This window comes from Gallus gallus, chromosome 28 (genome assembly GCF_016699485.2).
Source record: "Gallus gallus isolate bGalGal1 chromosome 28, bGalGal1.mat.broiler.GRCg7b, whole genome shotgun sequence".
NCBI classification, from domain to species: domain Eukaryota; kingdom Metazoa; phylum Chordata; class Aves; order Galliformes; family Phasianidae; genus Gallus; species Gallus gallus.
This window is the reverse complement of record NC_052559.1, coordinates 3042190-3059004: the sequence shown is the minus strand read 5'-3', so window position 1 is coordinate 3059004 and position 16815 is coordinate 3042190. Positions and strand designations below refer to the sequence as shown.

At 55.8% G+C, this 16815-nt stretch overlaps 2 protein-coding genes and 1 long non-coding RNA gene across 5 annotated transcripts; 2 read left to right on the top strand and 1 right to left on the bottom strand.

Moving 5' to 3' along the window:
- Window positions 1-264: 264 nt before the first annotated feature.
- On the top strand, window positions 265-6273 carry LOC112530431. Its single transcript, XR_005842148.2, has 2 exons — window positions 265-446; window positions 6215-6273. It is a non-coding gene; the product is annotated as an uncharacterized LOC112530431 (long non-coding RNA).
- MAP2K2 (mitogen-activated protein kinase kinase 2) lies at window positions 1608-11245 on the bottom strand. 2 transcript variants are annotated; one of them, XM_015299918.4, is made up of 11 exons: window positions 11133-11245; window positions 10078-10288; window positions 8667-8813; window positions 7924-8001; window positions 7478-7529; window positions 7258-7382; window positions 5667-5880; window positions 5151-5215; window positions 4826-4887; window positions 4313-4388; window positions 1608-3433 (listed from the first exon to the last, which is right to left on the bottom strand). In XM_015299918.4, the coding sequence occupies exons 1-11, from the start codon at window positions 11216-11218 to the stop codon at window positions 3323-3325; spliced, it is 1227 nt and encodes a 408-aa protein (XP_015155404.1). In that variant the 5' UTR covers window positions 11219-11245; the 3' UTR covers window positions 1608-3322. The 2 variants fall into 2 exon arrangements, with proteins under 2 accessions (XP_015155404.1, NP_990719.2); NM_205388.2 differs by having other exon boundaries at window positions 4343-4388.
- Window positions 11246-12288: 1043 nt separating this feature from the next.
- Window positions 12289-16787, top strand: CREB3L3 (cAMP responsive element binding protein 3 like 3). Of its 2 annotated transcripts, none has more exons than XM_015300011.4 (10): window positions 12289-12513; window positions 13583-13710; window positions 13834-14089; window positions 14318-14433; window positions 14827-14955; window positions 15040-15146; window positions 15239-15307; window positions 15422-15506; window positions 15851-15947; window positions 16025-16787. In XM_015300011.4, the coding sequence occupies exons 1-10, from the start codon at window positions 12369-12371 to the stop codon at window positions 16369-16371; spliced, it is 1479 nt and encodes a 492-aa protein (XP_015155497.2). In that variant the 5' UTR covers window positions 12289-12368; the 3' UTR covers window positions 16372-16787. The 2 variants fall into 2 exon arrangements, with proteins under 2 accessions (XP_015155497.2, XP_004948873.3); XM_004948816.5 differs by having other exon boundaries at window positions 14824-14955.
- The last annotated feature ends 28 nt before the right edge of the window (window positions 16788-16815 follow it).

Sequence of the window (16815 nt, the reverse complement as noted above, 5' to 3'; positions counted from 1 at the left end):
TCCCGCAGCCAGAGCTCAGCGGGAAGGCTCTAGGGCACACCGAAGAGCTCCGGGAGCACTCCGTGCTGTCACTCCGTGCTGTCACTGCGCAGCCGGTGCGTGCATCGCCGCCTTTCTTTCCCCTTTGCAACAGGCAGCGTTACGTGCGCGGGGCGCGCGGCTCTCGCTCCGTCCGCTCGGGGCTGAGGAGCCGAACAGCGCCCCCTGCTGGCAGCACCGCGGTACTGCAGGCGCCGGCACCGCCCGCTCGCACGCATGCGCAGCGCCACGTGGAGCGCCCGTCCCCGCGGGTACCGGCGGTGCGGTGCGGTGCGGTTCCGCCGTGCGCTGCGGGAATGAGGGCGGCCGTGGGGGGCGGAGAGCTCCGCTGTGCTGCGTCAATCAGATAGAGAGCAGGACGCGAAATGGCCGCCGGGAGAGCCGAAGTGGTACGTCGCCGGGGCTCGGTGGGTATGGAAATGGGGATAGGGGAGGGGAAAGGCTTGGGATATCGATGGGGAATTGCAAGGGGGTAGGAGAGCTGCTCATCCTGGCAGTGTATGGGGATGGGGACAGGGCTTCTGGGGTCACACTGCCTCTTTACCCTCTTGTTTTTGCTAAGGTAGCAATGTAGTAGCATGCATTTGTGCTTTACAGGGTGGACTGGCTGCACGTGGTTCTGTTAAGGGGGACGGGTGAGGTTGGGGGGCTGACGGCATTTGGCATTGCAGCACTGTGAGTGTGGAAGCAGAACGCTGTGGGACAGCTGGGAGGGCTCCAGGGGGGTGAGGCCAGGCTGGAGGGCACAGCAAGACCCTCCATGGGCACAGCTGCTTCCACAGACAGCTCACAAGAAGAAGGAATGCCTATGAGGTGGGGTGTGCCAAATTGGGGTGGCAGAGGGGGACAGCGGGGGGTTGCTCACCAATGCATACAGCACAGCATCATCCTGAGGAGCAGTACAGAATGAGGAGTCCGGCCATGGTCACCTAGGGGGAAAAATGGGCAATACAAAGCCATGAGAGTGCCTGCGTCTGAATTCACACCAAGCTGCTCTGAGTGTTTGGTAGAATACACTGCACTGCACATAGGGTACCCCAGAGGCAGTGGGATGCACAAAGATGCCTCAGGGGCACACTGGGGAACCTCTACAGCACCCAAAGAGTGCTGAGATAGGCTGGCAGTACATTAGGATGCCCTAAAGCCAGCCCATATCTCTGCCTATAAGCCCCACATCTCTCCTCAAGATGGGAGCAACCCAATACCACCCCCAAGAGGTGCCAGACGCCGTGTCCAGCTATAGAGGTCCCCCCAAACCCCACAGCTCCACCCTGCTGGGGTCTCTGCAGGGGCTGAGGGGTGCAGGGCTCTGATAAAATGCTATTTTCCAGGTATAGCCCAAGGTTGGATGATCCCAGGGCTCCCAGCTAAGCTCAGCCTCACTCTATAATGAATACACTTAGCATCCCAGAGCAGGATTTATGGCACAGTGCCTTCCTTAGAGCTCACATCCATCCTGCTGGGGCAGGGCAGCCCTGTGCCAGGATAACTGGGGGATGTGTTCCATGGGGAGCCTGGGCACACAGGAGTTAAAGCTGAGCAGGAGAAAGCAGAAGAGAATAGACCTGTAAATGTAAAGTGCCATTTATTATTATTTTTTCCATGATGAAAATATTTAGTTAAAAAAAAACAAAACCAAAACAAACAAAAACCCAACAAAAGGCTCCATATGAATTTTCCCCTTCCAAAACCCAACACCAAAGTGAAACAAGCCACAGATAACCCTAATGCTTTATGAACTCTCCATCTCCCCACCTTGCACCTAAGGGGCAAAAAACAACAGTAACTGCCCGGTGCACTTTGCTGCCAACCCCCAGCCCGGCAATGGGGAAGGGGCTGTGGTTTGGGGTTAAGAAGGCAACATACTGCCTAAAGAGTGACTACCAGGCCTGCCCCATCAGAGGAGCATCCAGCAGTCACTTGGCAAACTGCAAAGGGAAAAGCAAAGTAATAAATCCCATAATAATAAATAAGCAAGGAGGCTCAACCCCCTCAGGAGGAGATGGGGCTGTGTAAGGCATAGTCAGCCCTGAGGGGATGGGGGTGAATGCACGGCGATGGCTCAGCCCTGCTATCAGCAGGGCCCTCATCCTTCCTGAGACAGTGGGGTGAAGAGTGAGTGTGGAGGGCACAGAGCAGCCTTTGAAAACCCTGAAGCAGTGGGACAGAGCATGAGAGGACTGAACCCCCCCCCCCCCCCCCCCCCAAGCAAGATCCAGGCCTGGCCCAGCCCCTCCATGGCCCCAACTGCCACCAAACACACCCCACCAGACCCCAGGCCTTGGCTTGGGAAGGTGGGGGACAGCTGTAGGGAGGAGGCCTGCAGACCAGAGGGGTCTCCAGGACTGCTCTGCCTGAGGCACAGCAGACCCAGGGATGGATCTTGCCTGAGGCACCAAACCCACTGCCTGGCACTGCAAGGGGCTCAAACAGGGGCTCAAACAGTGGAGCACCTGCTCTCTGTGCACCCAGGCCTGCCTGCAGGAGGGGCAGCAGAGCCCACCGGCTGCCCTGCACCTTTCCCCACCCGAGCCAGGAGCTCAGCCTGCACTTAGCACATCAAGACAACTCAGCCAACATCCAGTGCACCAGAAACAGGTCGTAAAGCAACCCCAATTAACACCACCACGAGTAAAACCACACGTGCCTCCTTTACTCACAGGGAGAAAGAGAGAGAGCAGCACCCAGCTCAGCTCTAAGCAATGCCACAGCCTCGTGGCACAGCACCTGCCATGGCTGGACACCCTGCAAGGTTTCTCCCCTTCTGGCAGCACCCATTTCCCCTCTTGATGCTCATAGCCCAGCTGAGGAGCACAGCAGCAGGCAGAGCCCCCTCCCCACAGCCGTATGCCCACTCCCATATGCCCACCCCCTGCCCCCATCTCACACACATACACCAATGCACACGCTTTCTTTTGTTTTTTTTTAACCCAAGTGAACATGTTTCCAAAAAAAAAAACCAAAAGAGGAAAAAAAAATTAACATAAGCAGCACATTTCCCAAGTGTCAAGAGCTCCAAGCTGGAGCAGAGGCCCAGGATACCCCCAGACCAACAGAAACCAAGCCCATGTTTGCTTGGGGGTGGAAGGGGGACTGGGAGGGGGGCTGGGGGGGGGCAGCTGATTAACGTTTCCAAGTGATGGTTGCTTTGCTGGTGGGATGCGAGGTGAGGATGGGGCTGGAGGGGGTGGGGGGAAGGAAGGAGGGCAGTTCTGTTGTGTGCTGAAGGACAGGGAATGGTGACAGAGGCAGATGTACTGACAGCAGGCAGTCGGCTCGGCCATCACACGGCGGCACGGGTGGGTGTGCTGGGCTGGTTTAACCTCAGTGTTTTGCACAGCCAGCCGGCGAAATCCACCTCCTCCACTTCGGAGCGTTTGATGAAGGTGTGATTCTGCAACGGGAAGCAAAGCCAGGTTAGGAAGGCACGTTGTCAGCGTGCTGCAAGGTGCTCCCCGCAGGGAGGGTTTCCACCTCCAGTAGAACATCACAATCCCTGGTCCCTTCTCAGAGCTTTGGGGGGGGGCTTATAGTGTTGGTTGGATCCCAGCAAAGCCAATGGATCTAAGGCTACAGCTTGGGTTGCTTTCAGGCCCAGACAGTGGATCTGGAGAGTAGTTCCTCAGTGTTTGCTACCTGCAGCCCTATGGCTGAGTCAGGGCACCCAGGAAGCTCTCAGGGCACGCAGAAGAGCTGAGGTGCAAAACCTGTGTGCTGCATCCCCAGAGCAAACCTAAATGCTATGGTGGAGACAAGACAAGCCTGGTGTAGGTTCAGAACTACAGGTCCTGAGCTCAGCCCAGTCCCAGTTTGCTCCCAGAGAGCAAACCCTAACCCACCTCCAACCAAGGAGAGGGGCAGAGCAGGGTGACCACAAAACAAGGACAAGGAGCAGGGACATAGGATGTGGGCTGCTGCTTTTGCAAGGGGCAGTGGGGGGCAGCCAGCTGTGGCTTAGCACTAGGCTGAGGAAGAAAAGTGGGGATAAACTGAGCTCTTCTACCCTGCTCGAGAGGCAAAGCTTTGTCCCAGGCACCTTCACAGACATGGAGAGGTGCTGGAGCCATCAGGTTCCCATCCTGGGCTCTGCTGGGGAGGGGCAGTGGGCTCTCAGGGGTTAGATGACATCACTGCCTTTGAGATAAAGGCAAATGAGTCACTCCCAGGCTGGACTTGGTTCTCAGGCTCAGCCAGGGGAGTTCCCAGCCTTTAGAGCAAGGGTGGCTGAAGGGGATGGGATGAGGCAGCAGCTTGCAGATCTGGTGCCACCCACTGTAGAAAGAAGATTGCTCTTCCCATTTACCATCAGCATCTTCAAATCTGCCCGTTCCGCTGGATTCTTAATTAAGCTGAAATGAGAAGAACAAAGAGAGCAAAAGCAGCACTGAGACCCTTCTTGTAAGAAACTGCTTATCTGTCTGGAGAGGTCTCCAGCTTCACTAAAACCACGTGGCCTCCTGTCTGCCCTCCCCAGGAGACCAGCAGCATGGACGATGCTCAGATAGTGTTGTCTGCAACCATCAGTGGTGTTTGCAGGGTGCCTGCAAGGCTGTGGGACGAGCTGCAGAAGATAACTACAAATAAAGCACTTTTATTCCAGCCCTTCCCAAGGCAGAAGTTCCCAGCACAGTGCAGGACCTTGCTGCAGCCAAGCCAGAGCAGGGAGAGGTTACCAACAGAGAACAGACAACCCTCAGGCTGAACATTTGGAGTGGGGAGGCAGCCTGCTGAGCTGCCAGTGAGCACCTACAGGCCTCCACGTTCAGTCACAAACAGAAATCCTTACCATTTATTTACAAACTCCTGGAAATCTTGCGTGAAAACTCCATTTGGCAACTTGGGAGGTGGCTGCAGAGAGAGGAAAAAGGATTAATGGGTCAAAATGTAAATGTCTTAGAGCACAGCTTTCAGTTAAGGTTTGTCCAAAGCCCATGCTCCTCCAAGCTGCTCCCTTCCCATTCTATCAGTGGCCAACAGAGTTTTTGTGTGTTTTGGAGGGGCTCTGTTGATAAGCCCCTGTCAAGCAGAGGTTTTTGAGCCTACTCTTGACCTGGCAGAGTGGACACATCACTAACCCAGGGGAGCAGAGCCTACAGTAGTGCAATACTCACCTCATTAACGATATAGTCCAGCAGTTCAAAGATGGCCATTGCAGGTCGGCTGTCCATTCCATGGCCTGTGTGGTTAAGATGAAAGGAATACTGGTGAGAAGCTGTTCAGGCACCAAAGGGCTTCATTTCATACAAACAAAACCCACACTGTGAGACTTCTGTTGGGGAGAAGCAGAAGGCACCAGCTTGGGAATGAACCCACGGTTAAAAAAAATCCCCCAAATCACCTCCTAAGCTCCCCACACAAGCCCAGAACCCCACACAAGCCCAGAACCCCACACAAGCCCAGAACCCCACACAAGCCCAGAACCCCACAGGCTCTCAGGATTAGAAACCTCCACAGCAGAGCTGGATTCTCCTACAGCACAGACATAGCTCTGTCTGCAGCAGAGAGCGAGATGAGAACCCTCCCTCCCCACATCCTCATCCACAACAGCTTCTGCTAACCCAGCCACACCGACACAACCCATCCCCTTGCCCCCCAATGTTGCATCCAATGCATCTGACAGCCCCTACCACTGATGGGGCGTCCTGGGGGTCTGGCCCGTGGCGAGACGCTGTGAGATTCTCCCTCTGCCCCATCCACCACGGGACGGCCAAATATTGCTTCCAGTTCCTTGGAGTCTGGTGGGGGTATGGGGTACCTTCCAATAGAAAGCTCCACCAGTGACAGACCCATGCTCCAGATGTCGGACTGGACTGAGTAATGGGTGCCCTGCAACCGTTCAGGCTGGAAGGAAAAAGAGCACAGACAACACAGTGGTAAGAAAGCTGAAGCATCCTCTCCGTGAGCAGGTGTCCTCCAAGCAGCCAGCACTCCTGATGCCTGCCAGAAGCACTCGGGTCTGCAGAGGAAGCATTTCTGGGGGGTGGGGGAACTCCCAAGTCACATCAAACACGAAGCACTTGCACACATCTAACCAGCAGATACAGCTGAGCAGCCTTTGCAGTTGTTTATACCCCGGACTTCTGAGTACGCAGCGTTTCTCAGTGAGCTGAGATCTCAATTTTGTTGCCAAAAAGAAAGTAATTGTGTTTTTTTTCCTGTTTATTCCTATTAATAGCTGAGAGTAATCTGAGGAGCAGAAGATCCTACTGTGATAATAAAGATCAGTGCAAGCCATCTGTACTGGTAGCTTTGTGTGAGCTGTGCAGACCCAACAGCTGAATGCAGAGGGGACATCACCCTTAAATACACCATCTAACTATAACTCTACTTAAATAACCATTCCCAAAATACAAGAGGAGCTCAGACCTCAGTACAGAAGCACCAGCAGCTTTGCTAACAAAGCTACTGCCTGCTTACAGCTGCAACCACACGGTGTGGACAGCAGAGATGCATCTTCTTTGCTATCCAGGCAGAGGACCAGAGCCAGCCTGGAGGAGACTTCATGGTTACAGCAGCCTGCTATCAGCACACAGAGCAGAGCTTCACTGGGCAGAGGAGTCTGCATGATGCCACTTGCTGCACTGTGTCACTGCCACTACACCAGGCTGGACAGAAACCATTAGCCAAAGTGTGTCCCACAATGTGTGGTTTAGCACATCTGCAGCCCAGGGCCCATGGATTATTACTTTCATTTTGAAGTATAATCTGCACTTTTTGCAGTTCTCCTCCAGCTTGGCTCTGTTTTCCATCACTCTGCACCAACCCCACCTGCATTAGACTGGCTGCCACCCCTGCCAGCAACTGCACGTGGTTGAAGCATGGTTGAAGGAGGGAGGGTGTCAGCATGGGTGCCCCCTCCACACTGCCAGTTTCTTGGATAAGCTTTGCATACAGAAAGGAGGCTTTGAACCCACAAACATTAGCTGAAACAGAATGGAAGCATCCATAGGAGGGGGACATCTTCCTTTGCACGTCTCTGCGCTTGTTTCTATTGCATGGAACACTTTGTGCCCCACAGTCCAACCTTCAGCATAGAGCAGCAATAAGCACATGTGATCAAGCAGAGCCTGAAGAGACCACGGTCCCAGAGAGGGCAGAAATGCAGAGGAAAACTGTAAGCAGCTTGGACAGGACACTGATTCTGTATGAGTGGTTAACCCCACCTGCAGCCAAACTGAACCCCAATTGTAAAAAACCCCACTCAAAAGTTGAACTTACAGACATGTAGGACCGAGTTCCCACAAAAGAGTTTGCCATGGAGTCAATGAGTTGACCACTGACCCCAAAATCACACAGCTTAATCTCTCCTCGAGAGTTAACCAGGATGTTGGAAGGCTTCACATCTGACAACAGTGAGAGAGAAGAGTGTCAGCATGGCTCTGGGTAAAACACAGGGCTCCTCCAGCACAGCAAGCTACTGTTAGCTTCCTCCTCTCACCTCTGTGCATGATTTGGTGCTTCTCTCTCAGATAGGCCAAACCTCTCAGAACCTAAAAGGAAGCCAAAGACGGGGTAAGAACTCAGAAGCAAAGTGCTCTGCCTTCAGTAAGGCCCATTGCATAGACTTCAGTGCTGCCACACCGCAGCTCTGTGAGGAAAGCCTCTCTGTGGTGACTAAGCACTTCAAGTGTTGCAATTGATCACCGTGGATGGGAGTGAGCAATGGCCACTGTTTAGATTCAGTCAGAGAGCAAAAACCAACCCCTTATGGTGACAATCACAAGCCTTGGGTTTATTGCCCAAGGAAGCGACCACCAAACAGTGCAACACCAGGGGTGGGAGCTATGGAGTGTGCTCGGGGATCTGCTTCCCTGCTCCCATCCACCACCACCTCCTGCCCAACTTCAGGAGGGAAAGCACATATGGAGAAACGAAGCAACTCACCGCTATGCTGACTTTCCCCAGTATTTCCTCGGGGATTCTTTTGGCTTCTTTCAACACTTGATCCAGGGAGCCACCATCCTGCAAGTAAGAAAAGCACTGAGGTTATCAGCACACCAATGGCAGCAGAGTGTTCGGCCATACAGACGAACACATCCATATTGGACCAGTGCTGTAAGAGTGGTATGCAGCATCCCAGCTCAGTGGACTGCAGTCCATCAATATCAAGCACACTCCAGCAGCAGGAAAAGATCTCTGGCAATCAGAGCTCAAGCTTCACATTGAGAACTCCTTTAATCCTATCAGCTCTGTTTCTTGCTGTTAGCTTATAAGCTTCTTTTCCCAACAGCAGTAAACACAAAGATGAGGCTGCCAGCATCATTGTGGAGCAATGACAACACTTCTGATAGAGACAAGAAGAGACATGCATTACACTTGACAGCAAGCTCTGTAGAGTGGTGGGTTTACAGCATTTCTGTTTGGCCACCCCCTAAACTTCTGCTTCCTAAAGTCAATGCCTGTCATTTAGATGCTTAAGTAGGAGCATGGAGATTCAAACCCCAGCTCAGCAGCCTTGCTGAACACCGAGTAGTCAGAGCAAAGAGCCACTGCACTGCCAGCAATGAGTGGCAGCACACTAAGCCACCTCACCTGGGTGTCATTCTCATTACAGACCCAGTTGGGAACACAGTACTGGGAGCAGCTGTTTGGAGAAGGACGGGGGGGGGGAAAGGATGTGGACTCACCATGTGCTCCATGCAGATGGAAATCTCTCCATCGCTGTAGAAGGCCCCATAGAAACCCACAATGTATGGGGAATTACACTCATGCAGCACCTGCAGCTCTCGGATAATCTGATTCCTGATGGCTGGTTTGATTTCTAGATGAATCAGCTGACAAGAAAAGTTACTGTTAACAAAAAAAACAACCTTACAGGAACCGCAGGAACAAGTGTGAGCATTGGGAAGAAAGGAAAACGTTTCCATAACTAAGGATAAAGAGCCAAGTGGAGTGCTGTGCAGTCTGTTAGCAAGTGCAGCAACTGCCAGCCTGTGTAACACACCGAGATCACCCAGGACACAGAATGGAAAGGCAAGGCAGAAGTTGGATGCAGATCTGACTCAGCAACGTGAACATTTTCACAAGCTCTGTAGGTGTTGTAAGAACAGGTGCCCTCATATCAAGGAAACGACGTGAAGTGAAAATACACTCACATGCTTATGCATGTGAAAGAGTAAATGCCTTATTCCTTGGGCTCCACATAGAGTCAGCTAACACAGCTGTGGGAAGGAAAGCCATGAAGTCTAGCAAATGCCATGGCAGGTTAGAAAGCAGCAGCTGTTACTATGAGCTCTAGGACACCCAGGCCCTGCTCTCTGCAAGGAACACAGCAGTGTTGCCCAACACTGCAGCTTGCCTTGGCTCCAGTTTTTAAACACAGCACTCCCAACAGTCTCAAAACCATCTGATTACACCTAGCCTACCCAAAATAATGCCACAGTGGAAGACCCACAGAGCTCCATCCAAGCAGAGCCTCCCGGAGAACCTATTAGCTCATGATGAACACAAACTCATCCCCACAGCAGGTGAGAATAGAGCCTTCCAAGGAAGCTGCCCTATATATTAGCAATTGCACTGCTCTCACTGAGCACTGCCTTTTCTAATAGGCAGACAAAGCACCTCCTATTTCTCTATTACAAGACACTGCAGTAAAAGACATCTCCCATAAGCCGATCTCAGAGAGGAACAGCTGTCAGGACAGGTTCACAAGGCTGCTCGGAACTATTAAGCAGATGGCAGGGGATGTGTGCATGCCAAACTCAGGTGTGTGCAGGCCAGCCGTGCTTCTCCACCTGCCACACCGAGCCCTCGTTACCACCACCCTCAGAAAACCCATTTCCTGGTGAAAGAACAAATTCACGTTCTCACACCAGGCATTGCAAAACCCTGTGACCTGTTGTGATGCAGACTTCCCCTCTCAGGAGGTGACCCACAGCAAGGCAGAGCAGCCAGAAAGCTCATAGAAGGGGAAGAGGCACTGTGCAGAGCCCAGCTTTGTGCACTGGTGCACACTCAGATGCTTTGCATGCAGGTGGAGCAGCTCAGACAGCCCGGTTGGACCTCTGCTCTCCAGCAAGGCACCTCCTGCCCCCTTACCTTCCGTGCCATAATGAGCCCTGAGGGTTTGTGTTGCACTTTGGTGACCACACCACCGTTGCCAGCCCCCAGCTCGGAGATCCTCTCAAAGTCATCGTCCTTCAGCTCTCCCACTTTGGCTTTCTGAGTGAGGAAAGCTTCCAAGCGCTTCTTCTGCTGCTCATCCAGCTCCAGCTCCTCCAGCTTCTTCTGAAGGTCCACCAGGTTGGCCCTGCAGGAGATGATGGGGGCATCAGTCAGAGGTCTGCGAGGGCCCAGAGAACGCCTGTCCTCTGTTGGCGGGGGGCAAAACACGGCTCATAAGGGTCAGACAGCGAGGCACAGGGAAAAGAACCTCAACGCTTTCTTCTGAGGACCGTGGAGAAGCAGAGGGAACAACAGAAGCCCCATCCCACGTGTAATCAGCCCAAACCCCCGTACAGTTAAGGGACGGCCTCTCCTAACATGGAAAGCCACGCTTGGCCTCCTCTGTGAAGCACAATGGCTCTCCACACGCCCACCACCCCCCTCCCTGCTACCCCAGACCCACAGCTGAGCACAAAGGGGATGCTGTGTTCCCCAACACCTGCTCCACACACACACACACACACACACACTCTCCAGCCACCCTCTGCCATTTGCTGCCCCACCCCCACCCCACACCCCGGCCAGGGGATCAGGAAGGTCTCCCTGCAGCCCCCCCGACACCCCTCCCTGCCTCCCCCCCCTCAGTCCCTACGGGCTCTGCTCCTCCTCACCCCACTGACCGCCCCCAGCTCCGCTCCGCTCCTCTCCCTGCTCCCCCCGCCCCTTCCCCACCTCATCCCAGCCAAGCTGGGCACAAGGCCGCTCTGCGCCCGGCCCCATCGCTTCCTCCCCGATCCCACAGCAGCCCCCGGTTCCCACACAGACCCCATCCAGGCGGGGCCCATCCCAGCCCTCCATTCTCTCCCCAAGCCCCGTTCCCGTCCCTCTCCGGTGCCCCGTTCCGCTCCCAGGCCCGGCACACAACCACCCCCAGCACCGACGCTCCCGACGCGGCAGTGACCGGACGGGCCCCACCGCCGCTCACTCACTCTGCGGAACCGCCGGGCCCGGGTCCCTCGGCGGGGCTGGGAGTGATGGTGAGGGCCGGCAGCACCGGCTTCCTCTTGGCCGGCATGGCCGGGCCGCGCCGCGCCTGCGGGCCGAGCGGGGCGGGGCATGAGGCGAAGGGGGCGGGGCCGGGAGGGGGGAGGAACCGAAAGGGGCGGGGCGTGGGGAACGGCCGCGTGGAGGACACCTCGCGGAGTCTCGCGAGAGCGGGCTGCGGAGGACGGGTTCGAGGCTGGATGGGGGGGGAGCGGAGAGGCGGAGCCTGCGGGGCTGCGGCGCCCCCTACCGGTACCCGCCGTGCGCCCCCGCGGCGGAGCGCTCGGCCGCCTTGGCAGCCCGGCGGGTCGCGTCGTGCCAGGGCGGCGGCCGGGCGGAGGTCGACGGAGCGGCTGCCCTTTGCCCGGAGCAAGGAGTTCCCGTCTCCGCTTTGAGGCCATAAAATGCGGCGTGAAGGCGGTGCCCTCCCTCTTGCCGGTCCCTCCTGGACAGAGGGCGTTGTGCCGGAGATAAGCACGACGTTGCAGCCTTGTACCCGTGGCACACCGTGGTCACAAGCTGCCTTGCTCACCGGGCACGGGGGAGGGGGGCGGGTCTGGCTCTGCACTGCTCCGAGGGGACCCGCTGGGTGGGTTCTGCTGGGATCTGACCGTGCCCATCCGGAGCCATAACCCCCAGCTGGAACGTGAGATAGCCAACATCATCACCAGGGGGTGAGGGGTACGGCAGGCAGTGAGCCATGGTCCTCATGCATTTGGTCCACGGGGAAACCGAGGCACAGAGGGCACAGGTGGCAGCTGGGCCGGCGCTGGGCATGACGATCATGAACATCAATGGGGACCAACACGTGTTATGGGGACCAACACGTGTTATGGGGACCAACACGTGTTATGGGGAAGCAACAAATGGTCGAATCCAAGTCAACCTCTTCCCCAACACTCTGTAGGATGCGATTAATGCTGATGCACTCATCTGTATTAAAAAAAAAAAAAAAAAAAAAAAAAAAAAAAAAAGAGAGAAATTACCCCCGAAATGGGGGAAAGTTCATGGGCAGTTGCAGAGTGTGGACTTCGCCCATCAGCCCCTCCTGCCCCGCTCGGCAGAGGAGGACAAAAACATTTGGCTAATAAGTTACGGAGCACCGTGGGCCTTCCCTCTGCCATCAGTTACCGCCGGCCCCAATCAGGACACAGGCGATTTTGCAATCTTGGCCACTATTTATGTGCTGTTGGAGTTTAAACTTTGCCACTCGGGTCAGGGCATCGCAGGGGAGGAGGTGGCCAGGCTGGGCGTCCCGAACACCGAAGGAGTTGAGAGCCAAGGACGGATCTGCGGGCTCCCCGCTGGAGCTGGGATCTCATACAGGTACGTCCTGGCTGTCAGTGCTCAACAGGGCTCTGCTGTCAGCAATGGGGCTGCTGGCGTCGATGGAAGGGCCGTGGGTAGAGAATAGGGTGTAATTTCCTCCCTTCCCCAAGCTGGCTGGCCAAATGTGATGTTAATGACAGCCAACCTCCAACCCAGCTTGAGGAACCCTGGAGTCAGCGCTGCTCAGAGTGGGATGTTGGTTGGGTGGTGGGCTGGGTGGGTTGGGTAGGAGGTTGGGTGAGTGGTCAGTTGGTCAGTGGGTTGGTGGGTTGGTCAATCAGTGACTGTCCGTTGGCCAACAGCTTGGCTGTTTGATGTGTTTTTTCGGGTCACTTCCTTGATTTTGCTGCTCAGTTGGCCAACTGGTTGGTTTTCTTGGTGACTTTGGGATTGGAGGAGCAGTGGGGTCCATTCTTGGGGCTGGCCAGTGGCAGCAGCCTCCTCCCCTCCATTTGCCACACTAAATGATTAACCTGATCACATATGCCGGACAGGGCCAGACAGGAGAACCGAGCTGACGCTCAGGTGCTCCTCCTGGTAGGGTTGGGATGGCTGGGTGCCCATGGAGACCCCCTGCAGCTGGGGGAAAAATGGAGGATATGGGAGTTACAGCTGCTGGAAGTGAGCAGAGGGGGGACACTGCCACGTCCCTGACCCCATGTGTGTGTGCAGACCATATGCGTGCTCTCCCTCCTGCATGCAGGAAGGTAGGGCTCGGCCAGGTGTGCTCACATGCACCAATACAGGTTGCAACGTGTTCATACCCACGTCTCACATGTGGGTGCACGTGTGCACATATAGATTGCACAGGTCATATCCCTGCACACAGCATGGCCACGCACACCCCCACCTATGTGTGCATCTACATGATCACACGCACATTTGCACACACACGCATGTAACACGTGCTTAGATACACATCCTCGTGATCCCACACCTGTCTCTGTGCTCCTTGCTCCCTCTCACCAAGCTGCCCAGTACATCAGGGCGTCCCCAGAGCTATGAACCTTGGGGGAGAGGCACAGGGACAATTATGGGGATGGGGCCTGAACTTGTCTCCTCGCAGCCATGGCCTCTACTGTGGGTGGCCTTGACAGCATCGACCTGCTGGACCTCCTCTTTGATCGCCAGGATGGAATCCTCCGTGGTGTGGAGCTGGGAACGACATCCCCGGGCACCTGGCATGAGGATGGGGTGAGCCCTCAAGGTTGAGGGGTGGCTCTGCTTTACATGAACACCATGCAGTGCTGTCCTATGGCACAGGCAGCTCCTACAGGAGCCCAGCACTGACGGTGACAGGCATCTGTATCCCTACAGCGTGCCCAGGATGGCGAGGACTTCCTTAGCTCCATTCTGGGCTCTGGGGACTCCATATCAGACTCGCCCAGCTGGTCCCCGGGTGTCAGCGACAGTGGAGTCTCCGAGGACCCCCCCTCTGATCAACTCGACAGCCCCCCCGGGTGCTGTGACGGAGGGCTCAGCGAGGCCCCATACGCCTTTACCAACTCCTGCCAGGTTCTGACGCACCCTGGGGGCACCGGAGCCCCCCACCCTGAGGTCTCCATTGACCTGGGTGAGCCACGGGGACAGACTGGGTGGAGGACAGGGCTGGGAGTACTGGGAGGATGAGGAGACACTGGGGAGCTGAGGGGTGGTGTGGGAAGTTAAGGGAGCCGGGTGGGATGGGAGGTTTGGGTATACAGGAAGAATGGAGAGGTATGGGGCACAGAGGGGAAGCTGGGGGATGTCAGGGGGCCAAGGACACGGCACAGCTGACAGCCCTCGCTCGACCCTCACCCAGATATGTGGAACCCTGGCTTCTTCCTGGAGGAGGGCCGGGGTCTGTCGACAGTCCCTGTGCCTGCGTCCTGTACCCTCACTGTCAAGGATCTGCTGCTCTCGGGCAGCTCTGATGCTGTGAGTCCTCACCACCGTGTTCCCCATCCCTGCTTGTGCCCAGTCCTGTCCCTTCCTAGATGCCATCCTCGTTCCTCAAGCGTCGTCTCATCCCCATCCCTGTACTTTTCCTCATCCTTTCTTGTCCCTATCCTTGTCTCTTTCCTTGGACCTTTGTCCCTTCCCTCCCTCCTTATCCCTGCCACTTCTTGGACCATGATCCTATTCCTACCCTCATCCCTCCCTGTCTCTCCCCCACTTATTCCCCTTCCTGAACTACACGCAGTCTTGTTCCTGTCCCTTACTGGATGCCATCCTCAACCTTGAACCACGGTCCCCACCCGTGGTCCTCTGGGGCAGGCGTGGGGTGAGCCTGCAGCCCAGGATCATCACCCATCCACGGTCCCACAGCAGCTGCAGATGCCCAGCTCCCTACTAAGGCAGGGCCAGGGGCAGTTCCAGGAGCTCGTGCTGACAGAGGATGAGAAGAAGCTGCTGGCAAAGGAGGGGGTATCCCTGCCCACGCAGCTGCCCCTCACCAAGGTGAGTCCCGTGGTACCTGAGATGGAACAAGTGGACACCGTGCTTGGGGTCCTGGCTGCCCTAACGCCCCCCCCATTTCTGCAGTATGAGGAGCGGGTGCTGAAGAAGATCCGGAGGAAGATCAGAAACAAACAGTCAGCTCAGGAGAGCCGCAAGAAGAAGAAAGAGTATATCGATGGGCTGGAGAGTCGGTATGGCCACTGAGCCCCTGCCTCAGGCTGGCAGGTGATAGGCACGCTGCTTGGCTCCCCTCAAACCTCACATCCCTCTCCCTGTCCCCCAGGATGTCAGCATGCACGGCTCAAAACCAGGAGCTGCAGAGGAAAGTCCTGCACCTAGAGAAGCAGAACTCGTAGGTGTCTCCAGAACAGACCAGGGACAAAGGGGCAGGTGAAGGGGTGGTTGAGACTCTGCTGGGAGGTGGATCCCAGACCTTGGGGTTCTCATGTACTCTCTCTATCCCCAGCTCTCTCTTGGAGCAGCTGAAGAAGCTCCAGGCCCTGGTGGTGCAGTCGAGCAACAAAGCAGCACAGACAGGAACCTGCATTGCGGTGCGTGGAGCCCCCTGCTCCTTGTCCCCATTTTCTGCCCCAAATCTCCTCCAAGGCTCCTTGCTTCAAGGAAGTGAGAAATCAATGGAAGTGTGCTGGCAAAGGTGGATGGAGGGATGGGTGTGCTGACGTGGAAGGATAGATGCTCCAGGGTTGGATGGATGGAAGAAGGGATGGACGTGTGTGAAGGGTGGATGGATGGTGTCCTGCCAAGGGCACATAGGCAGGGAGAAAAGGAGGGATGCAGCCCTGGTTCTGCCACCAGCTCCCTCTCTGGGAAGCATGTCGCAGAGCCTGGCCCTCCTCAAGCACTGCATATGCCAACATCACCCCTGTGTCCCCAGGTCCTGCTGCTCTCCTTCGCGCTCATTGTCTTCCCTTCCATCAGCCCTTTCGCCGCTAGCAAGGCTGAGACAGGTGGTGACTTCGGACCAGTGCGAGGTAAGGAGGGCTGGGGGAGCCATGCTAGGGCTGCACAGAGGGCACAGCTGCTAGCCCTGTCTCTCCTTTGTGCTCAGTTTTCTCCAGGTCCCTGCATAACACAGCTGCCTCCCGTGTGGCTTACGCACAGCCCCGAGCTGGGGATGAGAAGCCCCCAGAACCACTGTGGTCAAAGCACCAGGATGAAACTGAGACACTGCACAAAGCCTTTGGTAGCAGCTCCTTCACTCCACACCTCGATAAAGCCCCCACCCGAAACAGCACACCACCACTTGCCTCAGAAGGGCTGAGCCAGAGTGATGGGGACCAATCTGGCACTGCATTGGGGGACAGCACTGCACTGCACCAAAGCCTGACGTCGCTCGCTTGGACCGAAGCTGACCACAGCAGGCCCACAGTGCTGGAGCCAGCTGAGGAGCTTTAAGCAGCATCCAGGGACTGCAGGGGACACAGTGGGGATCAGCACCCCAATACCTATAGGACAGACCCTTGGGGTCCCTCTCCAGGCATGGACAGATGCTAGAGACCAACTTGGCTTTGCTTCTATCTGCGAACTGGGAAGAGGAGACTAGTTCCTCTTGGCCTTACCAGGAGGGAAGGAAGGGGCTGCCCCTGCCTGCTGGGTACAGCAGGAATTGGGGAAGGGACGTGGGTTTGGTCAAGATGGGGATGGGGGTTCCAGAGGAGGCCTCGTCTGGCTGGATGTTGACATTGCAGCTTGGTGGTTTTGTTCTCTCTCTCTTTTATAAAACAAACAAACAAACAAAGTTCATTTTCATCTCTAAATAAAAAAGTATTTTGGAAAAAAAAGAAAAAAAATAAAATAAAACAATCACCTGCCTTAGTTTAATACAGGGTGATCCATAGG